Below are 20,212 nucleotides of genomic sequence, written 5' to 3' on the forward strand. Positions count from 1 at the left end.
GATTTTTCAAGTCATATTTGAATTTAAATTAATTTCAAGTCATACAGATTAGTTGAAATTAATTCAAATTCACCAAAATGTATAGTTGATTTGCCTAAAGATTTTAAATGACACTTTATAGACTGCAAATTACATGGTTCATGGAATAATGCGTAAAGTTATTTTTTTGCATCAATAAATCCCTTTCATCAACTAAGGAATGGCTCCACTACAGTCTGGATGCTTTAATGTGCTTCACAAATTGTTGTTAAATACTAACCAATGATAAAGATTGCTAATCCTTGAATGTATTGAAATATCTTGAAGTTGAAGATCCATTTCTGCCACATTTTAAAATATAAACCACCTCACATTCTTCAACTACTTCTGCTGGACATTTCCAACCACCGACCTATTGCGGGTGGTGGACTCTTCTGAAAAGCATTAACAGATAGAATCATTTCAAAATGACATCAGGAAGAACACAGGTAGTTGACCTGACATGACCTGACACAGGTAGTTAACCATAGGTACAAATTATTGCAGTGCAGTCAGTGCAGGACTTGTGTGGAGTGATTTGTTTGGCAGACGAAGAGAGGAAAATGGTTTATCCTTTTACTAACCTTTGTTCTCTTGCACATGCGTCACTGCTTTTTATTGTTGCTTTTCCTTCCCTTCCTGTTCATTTTGTATCCTGTTGTCTCACAGATTACATTGTGATTAAAACAAACTTGGCCATACTCAGACCCTGTTCCCCAACAAAGATTTTATATAAGTTTAAGTGTAGTTTATGATTTCATATTTTATCAATTTAATGTGAATGTAGGCCAATGTCATATAATCAATAAGAATAATAGTATAAAAGTACATACACTTTGTTTTTGACCATTTTTCAGCTCAATTCCCAGGTGTTTTCTTAACTTCATAATAGAATTGGTTAGAAGAAGCCACATACCACAAGTGCAATAAAGTTCTGATTATTATGATATAAAGTACGAGAACACATTTACAATTGATGTGCATACACGAACAAACAGAGCAAACATACACATTTGTGTGTGCCAATAAAGGCAAGGAATGGAAATGATTTAACTTTCACACTAGCCATTAAATCTTAGTGAAAAATACTCATGCCAAACAAAAACCTTCTGCAGTATAAAATATCAGTAGTATTTGCAGTTCAAAAGTGCTCTATCAAACGATTCTCTTGTGAGTTAGAAATCATGTTTAAAATACAAGCATTACTAACCAAAAGAAATGTCTTACACGATACTGCTACAGACACTTAAAGCAGTCGATTTTTTAGAATGGACAAAAGGGCTTGAGATTTTAAAATGAAATGCCATTTGTCCTGAGAAAACCTTTGGACTTATCTCCTCTCCATGTAGTTAGAAAGAGATTTGTTAAAAACAGCCAAGAAAAAGTCTGCATCTTCCAATGTAATGCACATTGGAGGTTGGATACGGAAGGTCTAAAATGAACAAGATGGTGTAAGATGTATGACTCCGTCAAGCTTTTTGAATCTATGAAACAGCTAAATAAAGAAATACCTGTCCAAAAAGGCCTCCTTTCCCAATCAGGACTCCCATGTCCTTAATGTCTTCAAATATCTCAAGTACTGCATCGACGGGCAATGGACTTCTGCTAGTCTGTAATTGTAAAAACACATTACACTTATACTGGAACTAAATCAAGTTTCTGGAATATTGATGTAGTCAAGCCCATGACTGTTATTATCAAATCATTCATATTTTTAATCCTATTTACCCTATTTAAAGTATAATTGAATATTCTAGTAAAACGATTAAGAGTTATGGGAAAATGTTATGTTTTTTCCTTCTGTTGTTGGTTTTACACGCAGAGGCTACGAGACCCCCGAGACACAGTTTCTCATGTTGTCCTTGAGTGCACCTCATTAGTATACAGTATGCCACTGCCAGGTTTACTCGCGTTAATGTTTTGCTGTGTCTTAATTATTCTCGTTGAGCTAAAAGATGAACCCTAACCCACAGATTGTGTCTCTTGGCTCGATTTGCATTCACAGTAGAAAACCAAAATGAAGAAAGCAGGTTCAATCTGAGCAAAGGTGACAGACAAAATAAGCCAAAGAAAACTGAATTGTGTGGGTAACTTTTCATGGCTAACCAGTCATGGTGGTGAATCAGTGATTGTCTTGAGATGATATCCAAGAAGGGAGAAAAGCCCTGGGGCCTCTCTTAGTGCCTGACCATTATAAAGCAGAAGAAGAAGGGCCATACTACTGAGTTTTTAAGTTGCTATGATAAAATAATCAGAATGGGCTTACCACATGCCTTTGTTCTTTGAATTACACCATAACATCACATCCTATATCCATAACACATAGAATCTAAAGTACGTAAAGTAAGTAAATAGATTGCGGTCTATACCTTGTCTTTGACCATCTCTACACCGATGTGAAGACCCTTTCCTCGCACATCACCAATGATCTCATATGTGTCTCTTAGTTTAGCCATTTGGGTCATCAAATAGGTCCCCACTTCAAGGCTGTTGTGCTGTGTGCCTTCTATTGCTATAGTCTGTTAAATAAACATGCATCAGTCCAAATGCTATTTGTCCAAGTCAATAACAAACAACAGATCAATTAATAATCCTTGTCTTACGTCAAGCACGGCCGAGGCAATAGAACAAGCCAAAGGACTTCCACCGAATGTGTTGAAGTGGACAGCCTTAGCAAATGAAGCAGCAATTTCTATCACACAAAATAGACAAATACAATGTTTCATACACACAAAGTTGATCAGATTAGAGCAATGCAATACCCATTTCCCCTTACAAATAAAACACCAGAGCCTCAAAGGTCATGCTCACATAAACATGGATTCATGTCATTCTTTATCATAACTTTTATAGAATTATTAGAGGTAACACAAGCTCTTTCTTATTCTGTTGTTGATGTAGTAAAACATTGCAAATTGCAATCCAATTACAATGCCATTCCTTTGTTACGCTTCACATTTATTGAGCTCCGTTGCCTTTATAAACAGCAATAATGCAACTCAAAGTTTTTACTACTGTATATTGTTGATTTTACCTGGTGTTGTTACAATAGCTCCCATAGGAAATCCATTACCGATCCCCTTTGCCATCGTTACTATATCAGGGATCACATCATGACCCTGGAAACCCCAGAAATGACTGCCCGTGCGACCAAACCCAGTCTGGACCTGTTCACAATCACATTCAACTAAAGCTGTAAAAATGATAAATGCAACAATCCTAAATAAATGCTTGAACGTCTACCTCATCTGCAATGCAAACACCTCCTCTCTCTCTCACTAGTTTGTAAGCCTCCTTCAGGTAGTTTTTGGGATACTGCACTGTTCCTCCGAGTCCCTTTTCACAACACACTCATAGATTAAGTGCTAAATTCTTGTGACACAATGACATACCTGAATAGGCTCGGCAAAGAAAGCTGCAATCCGACTTGGAACACTTGTAGCCAAAGTTTCTTTTAGCTGACCAATGTAATGTTCATTTGCCACACAATAACCTGTACACAAGATAAATAAATATACAATTGAATGCATCGCTTTATCATTGTTGTGGCGATTATTTACCCACACAACACAATACTGTATGTTTGTGTACCTTGTGGGCAGCTGCACTCTCTGATAGTTTGCACAGGTGAGTCCCTGCAGTGGCTTCCACCCCAAACACCTCTGAACACATCAGGATTCATCGTCTAAAAATGATCACAGGGAAATATGTTTAAGAGTAAATGTGAGCGTGCTGTAGTTTAAAATACATTGTGTTGTAAAGCACAACAATCAGCATGTGACAAACCTACATTTGTGCAGCCTAAACCACTGGGAGTAGGATATTTATAAGTTGTGTTGGAGGTCAGACCCATGGTCTGTGGACTGCCTCCATGGTATGCGTTTCTGAAAACCAGGCAGAGAAATACACGGTTAATTGTGTGTACTGTACAGAATAATCGAAACATTTTACGCATACCTTAACGTGATTATGTCAAAGTTTCCTGTATAAAGCCGAGCCATCAGCATAGCAAGCTCATTGGCTTCTGACCCACTATTGGTGAGATATATAACCTGCAGGAACATACTGCACATTATCCCAGCTGAACACTGTACATTGGAAATATTGAAAGAACACAAACATCTAAACCTTGAGAGGATCGGGAAGATAAGAGGCGAGTTTTTCACAATACTCGTGAATAGAGGGATGTACATAGATGTTTGTGGTGTGCCACAGTGTTTTCAACTGCCTCACAGCAGCTTCTGTCACCCGTCTGTGAGAATTTAAAAGGATCAAAATAAAAGAGATGCACATATTTAGTATAACATGCATACCTTAGATTCCTGTAAATGAAAGTAAGAGCTTACGGGTGACAGTGGCCGACAGCGACAGTGGCCACACCAGCAAACAGGTCCAGGTACCGCGTTCCATCCACATCCCACAGCCACTGCATGTGGCCTTGATGGATAAACACTGGTCTTTTATAACTAGTGATCTTCATGGTCATGGGGTTACAGTTCTGTTTTCGAATCCGCATCATTTGATCCTTTGACATGCCCTTGATAAACAGAGACAACAATCCAACAACTATGATCTTCTTTGCTCACACAGTTACAGCAAACAGCAAAGAGACAATGTTTTTACCTTGTATTCTTCAGAAGTAAAACCACAAGATGGCATCTCTGGTAGATGTGTGGGGGCGGACTTCTGACATAATGTTCCTGAAAAAAAGTGTCATACATATATATATACATATACATATACATATACATATATATATGTACATATATATATATGTACATATGTATATATATATATATATATATATATATATATATATATATATATATGTACATATATATACACATATATATGTATATATATATATATATATATGTATATATATATGTATATATTAGGTTACATGGTTACACTTACATGAACTCGGAATAAACAGCCTAGTTAACCTTTGACTTTAGGACTTATGCAACAGTCCACTTCACTTTCAAACGAGAAGAAAGACGATCAAATACAAACCTTACCTTTACCGTTTTCTGCATGAATTTTTTCCAAGAAAAAGTTTTAATGTAGCCTAAAAGCCCTGTTTAGCTTTGCAGCCCAAAAGGCATGTTGAGTGCACAGTTACCATAATAACTCACCACTTGAAGAGTAGAACCTGAAGCAGTTTTGTCCACTGCGGTGCGCGCGAGCCATAACCCCAGACATCACCTTGTACATGTTGTTGAGAATAACTACCACACTTTTGGAAGCTTTTCGCCAATTCTTAGCGTTTTTGTTACATTTGTCGATAAGTAACACACTGTCAAAGGTTACACTGTGGGCCTTCCCCAGTGCGTCTCTCTGATTGGCCGCTGTTCAGAAGGGGCCAGGTCTCACAATTCAGCAGAAATTCACTCATCAAGACTTTTTTTTGTTCTGTTGCCAAGATAAAACGGTGCAGGCTGTAAAAACTCAGGATCTCTTCCTTAATTAGACACTAGGCCTTCTACAATGACACAAAGCTCCTTGGATGTTGGATCCTGTAAATAAGAGTATTTACTTTACCACTATGATTAGTATTATTTTGATCTATTTTTCTTCTCTCTATTCCCTATTAGGAATATGAGAGGTTCTGTACATAGGAGTTTTGTTTATGAGTTTTTTTTTTCTATTAAGAGTGTTATTTGTTCCTTTCTTCTGTATCTACTTACATATCTTATCTTATCTTATGCAGCAGGTATGAGGTAGCCCATTGCGACACTTTAATGTTGGTTATGGTTTGTGCACTATACAAACATTAGAAGATAGATCTATTTTATATTATAGGCACATAGCACTACTTCAGCTGGGCCTATTATCATAAAATCAGGTCCAAATTAAGTGGATTTAATCAAAAAGAGATGCCACTTTTGTAAATAAAGTATTTATTTAGGTGTCTTGTGATCTTCTCCACATAGACCAGCTTCTTTTGAACGTTACACGGGCTTGATGTATTTTTTTAACCTGTCATTGTCAAACGTGCATGGACAAACAGGATGATGGTGTATGCAATCTTTACAGAATGAATAAAGAAAAACAACTTGTTATTAGGCTGTTTAAAATAACGTAATGCAGCAATAACATTTCAACCATCAACTGACAATCCATGGGTTTCAGATTGAAGAAAAAAATGCACCATCACCATAGAAACTAACAAACATCAAAACATTTCATCTTTTGAACGGTAAAAAGTTCTTAAAATGCCACCTTTAAACAGGAAGCTAAACCAATGAACAGTTTTGTTTTTACAAATGAAACAAATAAAAAAAAAATTTTAATTTATTGTGGTTTTTTTTCAAAAACAAAACAAAAGGTGCTCAACATTCAAGCACAAAACTAAATTCGAGATATATTAATGTTTTTTTCCAGGTGTAGGCAGAAGCCAAGGCTTATTGTGCCGACCCTTCTCTCAAACGCTCAACATTGGTGGACATTTTATAGTTCACAAGCCACAGTTCATCATCAAAAACAACACTACATAATACTGGACAGTCTGCTCACAAGTATCCTCCACAAGCATTCAAGGTATTATAACAAAGCTGCGTTTTCATTCTGCTAAATATTTTTCTATGATTGTTTCCTTAAAGATCCTTTTAAACAGAAATAAAGAAATGGCATTTTTTAATTCATCGCAACAATTGTTCCATAATTTAACTCCTTTACTTGACAAACAATGTTCCCTCAGCGTTGTTCTCACATAAGGTCTGTCAAATATACACGTTCCCCTTAAATTATATTTACTTTCCCTCTGGGTAAACTTTATCCTCAATGATGTAGGGACTTGATTACATTTAACTAAATACATAAACTTAGCAGTATACAGGTCTACCAAATCATAAAATTTTAAAAGCTTAGATTGAATGAACAAAGGGTGACTCGGCGAGTTATAAGATGCATGATTGATCAGTCGAATGGGATTTTTTTGTAGAATAAAAATTGGTTTGGTTCTAGTTTTGTATGTGTTTCCCCAGATCTCAATACCATATGTTAAATATGGTGTAATGAGAGAACAGTAAAGTAAATATAAGGCATTTTTGTTCAAAATATACTGCAATTTGTATAAAATTGCAATAGTTTTTGACACTTTTTTCAGTACATTTTGTATATGTGTTTTCCATGTAATTTTGCAATCTATGATTACGCCAAGAAACTTAATATAATTGACTCTTTCAATTTCATAACTATTTATTTTGATTTTGATATCATTATCTACATATGTTTGTTACTGAATACCATAAATTTAGTTTTATTCAAGTTTAATGATAATGTATTTCATGCAAACCAGTTGTTTAGTTTATGCACTTCTCTCTCCATCACCTTCACCAGCTCAATAATATTATGACCTGAGCAGTAAACTGTGGTATCATCTGCAAAAAAGATAAAATTAAGAACATCAGATACTTTTTGGATATCATTAATATATAATAAAAATAATTTTGGGCCCAAAACAGAGCCTTGTGGCACCCCACAACTAATTTGCTGACAACTAGACTCTGCTCCCTTCAGATGAACATATTGGAATCGATCTGATAAGTCATTATTTATCCAAGAATTTGCTTTTCCCCTAAAGCCATATTTTTCCAATTTTTGTAATAAGATTGTGTGGTCAATTGTATCAAATGCTTTCTGTAAATCCAAAAATAAACCTATTGTATGGAGTTTTTGATCTAATGATTGGGAAATATTTTCAACCAGATTAACAACTGCCATCGTTGTGGACCTGTGTGCTCTAAAACCAAACTGATGCTCATTTAATATATTGTTAACTTCAACATAGTTATCTAATCTTTTAACAAACAATTTCTCTAATAATTTTGAAAATTGTGAAAGTAAAGAAATGGGTCGATAATTACAAGTCAAATGTTTGTCACCGCCTTTGTACAAGGGAATAACCTTTGCTCTTTTCATTTGATTAGGAACAATTCCTGTTTTAAAAGATTGGTTACAGATGTGAGTAAATGGATTGACAATATGTTCCATGATGTTTTTGACTATGTACATATCGTACCCATTATTATCTGTTGATTTTTTGTTTTTACAGCTCTTCACAATTTTCAATATTTCATTTTCATTTGTTGGGTTTAAAAACATATTTTACACCTTCATACGTGACCCCAGTCTCCATGTCATTGTTTTGAGGGGGCATAATTTTTGTTGCCACTTTATGGCCAATGTTTACAAAATAATGATTAAACTCATGAACAATTCCCTTAATATGACTTATTTTGTCATTGTCTTTGTTCAAATAATTAGGATAATTATTATTATTATGTCTCTTGTGTATTAAATCATTCATTATTTTCCATGTTCCCTGGATATTTTGTCTATGTTGCATTAATAATTTTGTATAATATTATTTCTTACAATTTCTGATTATATTAACTAATTTATTCTTGTATGCTTTATATTTAATTTCAGAAACCTGCGTTCTGGATTTTAGGAATTTCCTATATAGTTGATTTTTCTTTCTGCAAGCCTTAATTATTCCCTTAGTAAACCAGGGTTTCAGCATCTGTTTTTTACAAATTATTGTCTTAAGTGGACAACAATTATTATAAATATCAAGTAATTTTGCTAAAAAGAGTTCATATGCTTCATTAGGATTTTCATACCTATAAATTTCATCCCAATTTTGTTTACTTAATTCCATTTTCAAAGTCTCAATTGCTTCAGGTGTTCTATGTCTCACTGTTCTTATGTCGCTAGTCTGATTACAAGGTGTTTTAAATACATTTTGAAGAATTGCAAAAACAGGAAGATGGTCACTAATATCAGTCATTAAAAGACCTCCATCAATTTTACCAATTTCATTTGTAAATATGTTATCAATTAATGTTGCTGATTCTGTTGTTATTCTAGTTGGTCTTACTATTACTGGAAATAATGTACTGTTATAAAAAGTATTGATAAAGTCTGTGGTTTTCTTGTGTCTTGTGTACATCATAGTACAATGAATCATTTTTATTATATATTATTATTTGTGAGCAAATAATCAAGCATGAATTACTCATGAGGTTTTATAAGCTATTTAATCAATCCGATGTAATTACAGGTGCACAGTGTATGCCACTTGCTTGTCTCCATGGAAGCATTACATTATTACTTACTGTGAACAATATCGCCTTCTCACAGATCTGATCTGGAGCCTCATTTATACAACTTGATGTGTACAAAACACACATTTTCTCTAAGTTGCTGACACGCCTCTCTAAGTTGCAGATCACTTTCTCGGAAACTTCAAAAAGCAAATCTGAAATCTCCACATCAAGTTGGCTTTTTATAGATCACGAGTACATTGAAAATCACGTCTGCAACATTTTTGTATGTACACATGATTTATAAATAAGATCCCTGACCCGTGACTTGGCCTGGTGTTGACACTTGCTTATCATTATGCAGATACATATAACATATTGCTGAATATTCTGGGCTAAGCAATGACATCTAAATGGAGACAAGCAGAAATTATGCAGTATTTTGTTTTTTTGAATCAAAACAAAGGATTTGTCCCCAAAACCCCGTTTGATGCCAGAAATGGATCACTGTGGTCAGGAGGGACCAGTGAACATACAGAAATCACTCCAGACTGAGGCTGAGCTCTTTGTTTCAGCTAATGCTTGTTTACATGTGGCTATGCTAATAAATACTTGCAGTTTTAATAAGCATCATTTCCAAGCGTCCAGGTGTTATATTGTAGGATCAGACGGTCACTGCTCATGAAAGCTTTGAGGGTTTGTCCAGTGCAGCGGGCTTTTGGATGAGGAAGCTTAAATGTAAAGGTTTGATTTGACGTTTTATGTACTGTTTTTCTTGACATTTGGAACCCATGGATAACGTGCACATGAATTGCTTTTCAGGTCATATTTGTCATTTGAGCCTGTTTGATTGACAGACATTTACTCTCACACATATATTGCACTGATTGAATCTTTTCCCTTCAACATAGTTCCAAATACTATGGAGTAAGACATCGAAATAAGCACAGAATGATAACAAATATAAAAATAAGTGAAAAAGATAATTTTCTATTTGTGAAAACATAATACAATCTACAATTAGTCATTTAGTATTTTGTGTCATGAAACAGACCGCTGATTTCTCCAGACCTGTCTATGGGCACTGAGAACATGGTGGTAGTGTCAACATAGCCGTCGGCTGCAAGTGGGTTCTCGTCTTCTTGCATCGGCAGAGCAGTGGTTTGCATTGAGGAGTTTTTGTGCCTCCAAGCATTATCTGATAACATGTAACAACTCTCTTTCAGTGTGTTTGTCTCCATCTTGTCACAAAAACCCATGTCCACCTCTGTTACGTTCACGCCACTTTCCAGCACTAACCTGACCGTGCTGTAATCCTCTCGCTCATGCACATGTGGAGCGTCTTCAGCATGGCTTGGGCTTGACTCCACAGGCTGAAGGAGAACAATATCCTCATTCACTTTTTGCACCACCACATATTGTGTCGATTTCAACGGAGTCCAAATTTCATTGGCCTTTTGGCTGATGTTCTCATCACCGGGAGCCTGGATGTGCTCTGAAGTTTGCGTGTGAATTTGCTGCTCGTTATTTAGGCTAAATTCCAAGTAACTTGTCCCAACAGCCTCATTCTGGTTGATGAGATTAGACGAGATAGAACCAGCTGGGTACAAGGTATCTGAAAGGCAGTGCTGTTTCGCTCGTTCCAGGTTGCTCTTTCGCAGGATCGCACTTGCTGTATCCTGTTGCAGAGGTATGAAAACAGAGGGCCGTGTCTTCACTCGCCCGTCGCATGTGTCAGGGCTGCCTTGGTAGCTCAACATCCTCTCGTCTTGGTTGTTTTGGGATATTTCTGGCTCGATGATCTTGCCACTGTCTTTGCAATTTGAGTTTAGTTTATCTTTATTTGTCTCTTTGTCTATGAGCAGAGTTTGGCTATCGCAACTGCCGTGGCCAGAGTCGCTGTCGCATGTCGAGCTTTCAGATTTGCAGTAGTGGTCCTGCATATCTTTGCCTTCTTCCATGGATACCTCTTGTTCGCCAGCGACATATACCTCTAAGTACTCCACCAGCCGGTCGTCGTAGTTGGATGAGGAGATTGGAGGAAATTCAGGAATCACCAACGTCAAAACTTTATAACTGCCATTCTACCAACACAGACATAAAAAGGGTTACAGTGATATTCTAACATTTACTTGAGAATACATTTATATCATTTTTGTTTACAGTCTACTGTAAGAACATAATACAAAATAAATCTGTCTTACAATATTAAAAATACAATACCATTTCAGTATTCCACACAGGAAACAAGATTAGATTGCTTATTTAGTCATCATCATCATCATAGTGAGTGGACATTACCTTCAAATGTTGATGATCAAATCCCCTAATTTTAGGACCCGGAATAGGTGGTAGAATATAGTTTTTCAAACTGCAGATATGACAAAGAACCATAAGTTAGCAACACTTAAGTGGCAGTATACATTGTTTATCTGAAGAATCTTTACCTCTGGCTTTTCATGTAAATAATCCATGTAGGAATGAGAAAGATCAAGGAGGAGAAAACTAAAATAAGGATCCACAGATATCTTTCTTTCCACAAATCTGTAAGAGAAAAACGTAAATGAAGTCACCTTTGCTCATTATAATATGATCTTATATCTTATATTATATCACATTGTAAATAGAAGCTTGTACATGTCTCACATTGAGGTATTTTGGTTTTGGTTGTGGGGCTCCATTCACTCCAAAAGCCATGGTCCGGTCTGCAGCGCACCTTCACCAGGTAGGAGCCTCCTGATCTTACACTGAAAATGTTGAATGTCTTTTGCTGGCCAGGAAGATGTTCCTTCAAAACAATATAAAAATGAGCTTGGGACATGATTATGATTAAAGACTTAACAGTGGAAACATTAGCACTTTTAGTACCCTGGTAATAGCATTACCTCCCATTCCTCTTCTCCTTCCATCTTGCTCCGGAGCTCATAGACCAGAGTGATCCAGCCTGAGCGGATGTCCGCCTTGTGAGGGGATTCCCAGGATACACGCAAGAAGGGCCAGCCCTTGTCTTCCATCACATTCACGGTCACATTCTCAGGAGTGTGAGGCTGGACTGGAAAGACACAAGAGTCAAAGCAGAGAGAAAATCATGCTCATGTGTTAACTTTTGATATGAAATATGAATTATATTAAGACAATGACTGTCATGGAATTAGACATACACCGATGCTATTCCGTAACACATCAAGAACACAATTCAACTTAGAATATGAAACGACACAGAAATATCAGACATTTGTATGGCATGCTTGGGAGAAAACGCGGGGACTGATCACGCAAGCTGTGGTAAGCAGCCTGCGTGATCCTCCTGCGTCTCACACCCTTTTTTCCCATGCTGGTTGGTTTTATTAGATATTCTGGAATAGGCGGGTCACATTTCTCATTGGTCAGCCTCACATCAAGGCACTTGGTATTTTTCCGTAGAGATCAAGCCTTGGGTAAACATTACCCAGACTCCTCTGGGTTATCACCCCCCCTAGGGTAAACATCCTTTGGCCCATCTTTACGACCCCTTCACAAACAAATGCAGTTTGTCACACACCCGTTCTTCTCTTAGACTAATGATGCAGATAAAATATCACTATTATGCAGATAAAATACATCACAGAAACACAATCATATATTCACATTTTATCACAATGACTCATTTTCATTCCCTGTATGTGCCATCCCAGTGTATCACTGGTGGTCTACGGCACAAGGATTTATATTCTTATGTAATAATTCATATATACTGCAGTACAATTGTTATACTTACCAATATAGGCAACATCTACATCCACTGGATCAGAAAATGTTCTCCCCATTTTATTGGTGGCCACAACAGTAATGTTGTAGTTGACCCAGACAGATGTTTCATTCTTGTTAAAGAAACAGGAGTTCTTGCCTGCGGTGTGATAATCAGGGCATTCAAATAATGCTTCACAACTGAAAGAAAGAGAAGATTACCATATCACGGGCTGTGTGTTCAAAAGGAAAATATTGTGTTGTTGTATGAGTATTAGTTGTATTCTAGATTATTTCTTTTGTTGAGTTTGAGAAAGATGTTTTCTTTATCGTTTTCGTTATAATCTTAAAAATGAGCAGATTATAAGTCTTTGTAACAACATGGACATACGTGTCTGTTACCATAGGAATGGTCCAGCTGATGGACAGCATGGAGACATCCATTTATGTTGTTGTTGTTTTTTTATGGCGGTTGGCATCCAATTGTTGCATTACCGCCAGACTTTATTCCTCAGACTTTTCGTAGTCCTCAGACTCTGTCGTAGTCCGTAAAAGTACTCCTGTATGTGAGTGTAGTTCTCCTACTGAGCTGTGACTATGTTGTTTTTAAACAATATCTTGGTGATAATGTTTTCTAAGAGAATCTCTTTGAAAACAAGAACAGTTTGGACAAGTACGTTGTACATTCTGTTGTCCCAGCAACAAGAAACAAAGACAGTTGCTTTTCTGACCTCAAAAAGAATAGGTCTACATATTAAAGGCATATTCTGATTTAAAAAAACACAGTGGTAATTTAATAGTAATCATCCGGGATTATGTGCTGAAGTACTTGCTGAAGTATGTGCTGAAGTACTTGCTGAAGTATGTGCTGAAGTACTAGTTTTTGCACACTAGAGCGTGTGGTTGCTGTGTAGTATTTACACAGAGTGATGCTGGCGTCCCAGTACATATTATGCCTATTTTAAAAAGGTGCTTAATTCTTTACATGAGAGCACATCTTCTATTTTTTTCTATGCAATCTATTATTCGAACTCTTATGTCTACCTTCTCACATGTTATGTATTAATGTATTATTTATTTGATAAGGACAGAATAAAAAAACATAGATTAACAGTAATCTGATGGAGGTCTGATTTGCCATGGCTAATTTGCACCACCTGTCCCTGGGCTTTAAACAGATCAGCTTTCACTAAATGCTGTGTTAAATGAGTTTAAAATAAATAAAACACAATAAATGCAGTGTTTTCTTTACAAACAATAGCCTGGTTTTTCAACTCAAACCATTATGTTATTAATAAGGGTGAAATAATAATAGTAATAATGCACTGGACTTTTTTAAAATGCTTTTTTGGACATGCAAAGATGCATTACACTGCATTATTCATTCACTCCACACCTGGTGGTACAAGCCAGCGGCCTCTCAGACCATCATCCTTCATGGCAAATGTACATGACACTCACTTGTCTTTAAGATAGTACAAAGCGTAGGTGGTAGGCAGTCCTCCGTCAGAGCCAGGCCTCCACCAGCATGTGAAAGTCTCCTTTTCAGGAGAGCGACAGTTGGTCAAAACTGGCTTCCCTGGTGGACCAAAGCCTGAATACAATGTAACAACGAACCAAAATGAAAAGTTATCAGATCAAAAGCACTACTGAATAAAATAATACTGAATAAAACATCAAAGGTTAAACAACATGACAAACATGAGAAATGGGCATGAGTGTGATGTTTGTTTTTGATTCAACAATGAAGATAAGACACTGTCACTTACCACCTGAAAAGTTTCCACTGGCCAAAGAAAACAGGAGAAACGGGAGAAAGACTTCTGTCTTCATGACACCGCGATCCTGCAGATTAAAAAACAGACAAGCAGCTTGATCAGGTTTTCAACAGGAATATTTGACCCATACGACAGTTTGTGTACGATGACAACATGTATGCATTGCCAACAGAGTGACTTCCTGTGTTGGTTTCCTATGTAGAAACCTTGGCATGAAAACAGAACAGATTTGATAACATATATCATATTACATCTGCTCTGAAAGGGACGTATCTTCTGGGGCTGAATCATGGATTAAAAAGCTGAGCGTACAGTATACCTCCACCAGCTGGCATGCACGGCTTGACTGATGATGTAACAGTTGGAGCTTTTGCCACAATATCAAGGACAACACACTGAACAAGAGGCTGGTTCTATTTTCATCATCAGTATTATTATTATTATCATCACAGTAGTGTCTTTATAGAGCGCTTTTCCAACTTCAAGACAATCAACTAGACAGTCTTCAGTTACTGTGCTCTGAAAATTCCGACACTGGGATGATGATGGCAATAATAATAAACCTATTTTCATTTTATTTCTTGACCAATGGCAAAGAGTTATGTGCCGGCATTAAAGAGTTTGAAAGGGTTGTTGCGGAACCAGGAAAGTTGCAAAGAGAAAGACTTCCTACTGTGTTTGCGCGTGGAACACAATATATTCCTGGATACTATATTTCAATTTCAATCGCACTGACAAAATACTACAATGCAAATGTCTCAACACCAACGTGTACTTTATGGTATAAGGCAAGGACAAATAAAGAGGAGAGCCAGATTAAAAACGTGCGACAACATTTAATATGTATTAGACTTGAAAGATCCACAGAAGGTCACTCGGATGGAGCTCTGGCTTTTCATATAAAGTATTGTTTAAACTATATCTTCTTGTGTTTATGAGTGAGAAAAGGAAGAGTGACATTTGTACTAACCCTTCACAGTCAACAACACCTTCTGATGTTTTTTCTGATGGCCCAGTGGGTGGGATATTAGCCTCACAACAAGAAGGTTCCGGGTTTGTGGGACTTTTACTAATTCTTGCACATATAATGCTCCACTCACACAAAATTATCACGAGGCAGAAATATTCTTCCAATATTATACATTGGCTCAGTCATGTGTTTTAACATCTGCACAGCATTTTCCTCCAATATGTTATGTAAGAGTCTCCATCATCATAATGATCCTGTTTCCATTTGTGTCTTAAATATAATGCTATACATCATTTACATGTTCTTTGCCATTGAAAAGTTGAGTTCCTTTTAGTATTGTTGCAGTGAACTGTTAATTAGCATTAAGGTAAAGCCACTGGATTAGTAATGTCCGACTTTATATAGCACAGTTACATAATCTGGAACCGTAACTGAAACTAAGCTGCTAAACTGTTAGCCAACAGCTAACAATATAGCCTAAGCCCTTAGAAAACTGTGATTGCAACCATTCGTATGACTCATCTATAATTATATTTTTTTTTATGTAGGCTTATGTTGATTCTAGGAAGCTGCTCCTGCTTCAGGGTTGAATTTAACAAAATAAACGTACAAAGTATACGGCTAAAAGTGATTAACAGGAATGTAAAGTTTGATATTTAACCTCAAATGAAGCGTGATATGATGTTGATTCTAATGAATGAATCTTCATTGCACAGTTTAAGCATTTGTCTACACAGTCTATGGTTGTTCCGTGTGACACAACAATCCTTAAATTATTACACACTTCCTGGTAATGTAAAAACACACCTTTCTAGGAACAACGCCCCGCCCTGTGGCTGTAGGGAACAGTGCAACAAATATGAAGGGAAAAGCAAATGTAGCAACACATTTTATATATTATGTTCTAAAACATTTGAGTTCACTTTTTACGCCTTTTCTATCGCTCTTGCAAGCTTGATATAAAAAGTCTTAGAGAATCAGACTTGTGCCCTTGAAGCACTATCGCACATCACATGAGAGTGAGGACATTAGAGAAAGTGTTTTTGGCAACTCATTAACCACTGAGAGCAGTAAACATCATTTATGGAGGGCTTGTTTTTTTATGATTGTTAACAGAGAAAACATTTCAATTCAGATGGATGTGTTACTGTCATGAGGGACATTTATATATATATATATAAGTGTATATATAAGTGTATTTGGATAAGAGCCAGCGTAACCTTACTCAAGTTTTATCATGCGATAAGTTCCCTACAATTAGAAACACAGTTTAGATTTCCAGTACAAACAACAAAAGAAAAGGCGTAAAAAGTGAACTCAAATGTTTTAGAACATAATATATGAAATGTGTTGCTACATTTGCTTTTCCCTTCATATTTGTTGCACTGTTCCCTACAGCCACAGGGCGGGGCGTTGTTCCTAGAAAGGTGTGTTTTTACATTAACAGGAAATGTGTTCAGTTCAAGCACAGTAATATGAATAATTTAAAGGATAGTTGTGTCACACGGAACAACCATAGACTGTAGACAAATACTTAAAGAGCTGTTCTAGTGCGATGAAGATGGCCTGTAGGCCATAAGTCTCTTCAACATTACGGTGAAAAGATTAGAATAAAATGTGGCTATAAAGCAAGAAAGTTGCCCTGGGAGTCATCCTCTAGAATTATAAAACTCAACACTTTATTTCAGTGAAATGTGCATACATGCTGTGCCAACTGTGTGTACCCTAAAATGATAGGATGTAGCCTATTCTATGTAAAAATAATAAGACTAATTATAATTTGTGAAGACAGAGTTGAATTAATATAATATGACGGATCTGGGGGGCTTAAAGTGGCAGTGAGAATAGGCAGGTTTCTGAAGACGTCTGGCCTTTGTGACAACAAAACACTAGAGAAAGAGCATGAGCAAAAATCCCACTAGAGACTCCTTCACAAGTACCTCCTGTGGAAAAGGAAATCACCTGCAGAACCATTGGTCAACAGCTTCCATGATTTAAAAAAAACAAAAACGAACTAGTTTAACTAGTTAATGCAGGTAATACCTGGAAATATAAGCATCTCTGAGAAACAAAAGCGTTTTCACGTCAAAGTCAAATTACTGCTAACTCCACATACGTTAACAATTTGTCATAAAGGACCAAGGTTGAGCAGTTCCACAGGTGATGCTACTGGATGAAATATTTATGTTAGGCAGTCTCATACACGGCCCATTAAAAAGCATAGGCTACATTATGCCTGAATGCAATCTTAATCAACGCCAATAGGCATGTTTTGTACAGCCTTTACATTCCCTTTTATAGCATTGTTAATTTAGATAACAAAAACTAGAGCACTAACTGGATCTGTTATGGAGCCAGTCTGAAATAAATGACTGAAATTAAAGATAGAAGACTATAGACTTACCTGATTTTGACAGGAGCAATGTTATGACACGTAAACTGTCCTCAGGCACCTTTTCCGACCCTAGAGTTGTTTTGCCGGGCTGTGAGACACGGGTGAGGAGGCGCAGACGCGCGCGAGTCTTGATCAGGATCCAGAAGCGGCGCTGACAGCTCCTGGGTTCTGGGGGCGGGGCTTAGGCTGTAACGCCCTGATTCTGAGAAAACACGTGAAACCGCGTCCACTTCACACGTGACAACATCAAACCGCAACTTTATTACAACCATTCAAACTGTATTGTCTCTATATTGAAATGTTATAAAACATATATATTGGAGCTGACGCTATTCGTTACCATGGCAACTAAGAGTTCGCCTCAAACATTTTATTTTCAAAAGAGTTTTTTCTCACCAAATTAACCCAAGCATCATTGTAATTGTCTATTATTTATTTCTTTATTTATCTAAGTTAATATTTACCTGTGTAAGTTTTCATGTGACCACGGGCGTGGCCCCGGAAGTGCAAATACAGAGACCGGGAGAGAGAGATGGAGAGAAGCCGTGAAACAGAACGTGAAAGAAAAGACCAACGTCTGTCAGAAAACCACTTCACTACCAATGGTCCTATGTTGGTGAACACGGTAAATATGCTTGTGTCTGTTTATTTGATACTGTTTGTAATTCATTGCTGATGCATTTTCTGTTTTTGTTTGGTTTTCACGGTGTAAAGAAAACTGCAATTAAACCTGACCTGACACAACATCAGTATAATCAGTATATAATCAGTATGTATATATATATATATATATATATATATATATATATATGGGCATTATACAGTTTTGTAAGTGAATTGTTACATGGACTCCTCTGTTATAGATGCTCTCTCTTTTAAGAATGGAACTGTTGACTAAGGCTCTGCACGCACTTTGTTTCCACGGAAACCCGTGGTAGAGAAAAAGTGGTAGAGGACGGGCAAGAGCCTAGTGGCGGCAGAAACAGCTTCCTAAAGAGACCTTCGGGAATCATACAAACATTGTATCTTTCCGTGTTGAGGCCGTTTGTTTCCCTATAGCAAGACAAAATACAGGACCGAGAGATTGAAGCTACACCTACAGGAATACCAAATTACCCAAAGCAGAATTATAATTACGTTTATTCATCCCCCAGGGGAAATTATTTTTCATTTTAGACAACCAACAGGAAACAAAGTATTAAAACTAAAAATATTTTCTCTCATGCGGACAAACTTGAGGACATGATTAGTTTAAGAATTAATTACAACTAAAGTCGAAAGCATCTTATGACTCAACAGTGACTAAAAGTGCACGATGCAGCTTTTTGGGGGGGAGGTGTGTGTCCCATTTAGCTCCATGGAGATGCTTTGCCTGGATTGTTTCACACTATGGTATTTAAGGGAGGGTATAGCCTGTGCCTTTACTGATTTAAAAAAGGAACTACAATCACAATTTAATCTGGATTGATTGTGTTTTAATGTGCATCAAATATTGTTCATTTTCAGTGGTCTGGCCATGCCTCACGTGAAAGAACCTCCAGGTTTTAGTCGTATGAACTGGAAACCTGATGTGAGGCTCATTCTGCTTTCTGATTGAATAAACGCCTTGAGATTCAAAACACCTAATGACAACATAACTTGCCCATCATCCCCAATGTTTTGAAATTCAGAATAAATTAGCATTACAGATGGTATCAAAAAAGCTATATTTGATTGAAACGTGTTTACCTCATACCTGGGATACAGATCATGGTCATGTTTATTAATTGCAAATTCTACAGACACTCCCTTTAAACGTATCCACCTCTATGGGGACAAGCAGGTTATGCCACCAGGTCAATTTACAACAGGTCAAACATTTGGAGAAGCTTAGCCCACCTTAAGAATGCATTAGATTATTTTAATATATATCTTTTTCGACAGTCGTAATTGAATAAATGCAAGACAGATAAGTGGGCTGCTTTAATGCTGTATGTATAGGCCTACTATACATACAGAGGCAAAGTAAAAACATCTCCAGGGAAACAAGCAGGTGGTGGACCTCCTTCACAGACGTTTGGCTAAACAGTGCACCTTTAATACAAGGCAAAGATATTAAGCTAAATATTTCTGCGTGCATCTGTTCAAAATGGTTAACTCCACTGCGCCATAGTGCAAGGGCTGTGTCACTGTTAGGTTTGGGCACTTTTCCTCCCTATTGGTTATAATAATATTTTGTCTGTTCAGTTTTGTCTAATGATCTGTTTAGTTTTTTTATTAGATTGGCTCCCGG

The 20,212-nt window shown here is 36.8% G+C and overlaps 2 protein-coding genes across 2 annotated transcripts; both read right to left on the reverse strand.

Moving 5' to 3' along the window:
* Positions 1–1,154: 1,154 nt before the first annotated feature.
* agxt2 (alanine--glyoxylate aminotransferase 2) lies at positions 1,155–5,281 on the reverse strand. The gene is made up of 14 exons (XM_072453224.1): positions 5,157–5,281; positions 4,642–4,718; positions 4,365–4,555; positions 4,147–4,270; positions 3,976–4,070; positions 3,809–3,902; positions 3,610–3,703; positions 3,411–3,511; positions 3,262–3,354; positions 3,053–3,185; positions 2,622–2,710; positions 2,388–2,537; positions 1,530–1,628; positions 1,155–1,450 (listed from the first exon to the last, which is right to left on the reverse strand). Exons 1-14 carry the CDS (start codon positions 5,233–5,235, stop codon positions 1,349–1,351), a joined length of 1,521 nt encoding a protein of 506 aa, XP_072309325.1. The 5' UTR covers positions 5,236–5,281; the 3' UTR covers positions 1,155–1,348.
* A 4,803-nt stretch (positions 5,282–10,084) lies between these two features.
* prlra (prolactin receptor a) lies at positions 10,085–14,630 on the reverse strand. Its single transcript, XM_072453225.1, has 8 exons — positions 14,567–14,630; positions 14,259–14,391; positions 12,829–12,998; positions 11,957–12,123; positions 11,718–11,859; positions 11,519–11,615; positions 11,373–11,442; positions 10,085–11,155 (listed from the first exon to the last, which is right to left on the reverse strand). Exons 1-8 carry the CDS (start codon positions 14,628–14,630, stop codon positions 10,100–10,102), a joined length of 1,899 nt encoding a protein of 632 aa, XP_072309326.1. The 3' UTR covers positions 10,085–10,099.
* Positions 14,631–20,212: the final 5,582 nt, after the last annotated feature.

The sequence above is a fragment of the Eucyclogobius newberryi genome, unplaced genomic scaffold, assembly GCF_026437365.1.
Source record: "Eucyclogobius newberryi isolate DKJ021-1_F unplaced genomic scaffold, fEucNew1.0.hap1 SCAF_2, whole genome shotgun sequence".
Classification (NCBI taxonomy): Eukaryota; Metazoa; Chordata; class Actinopteri; order Gobiiformes; family Gobiidae; genus Eucyclogobius; species Eucyclogobius newberryi.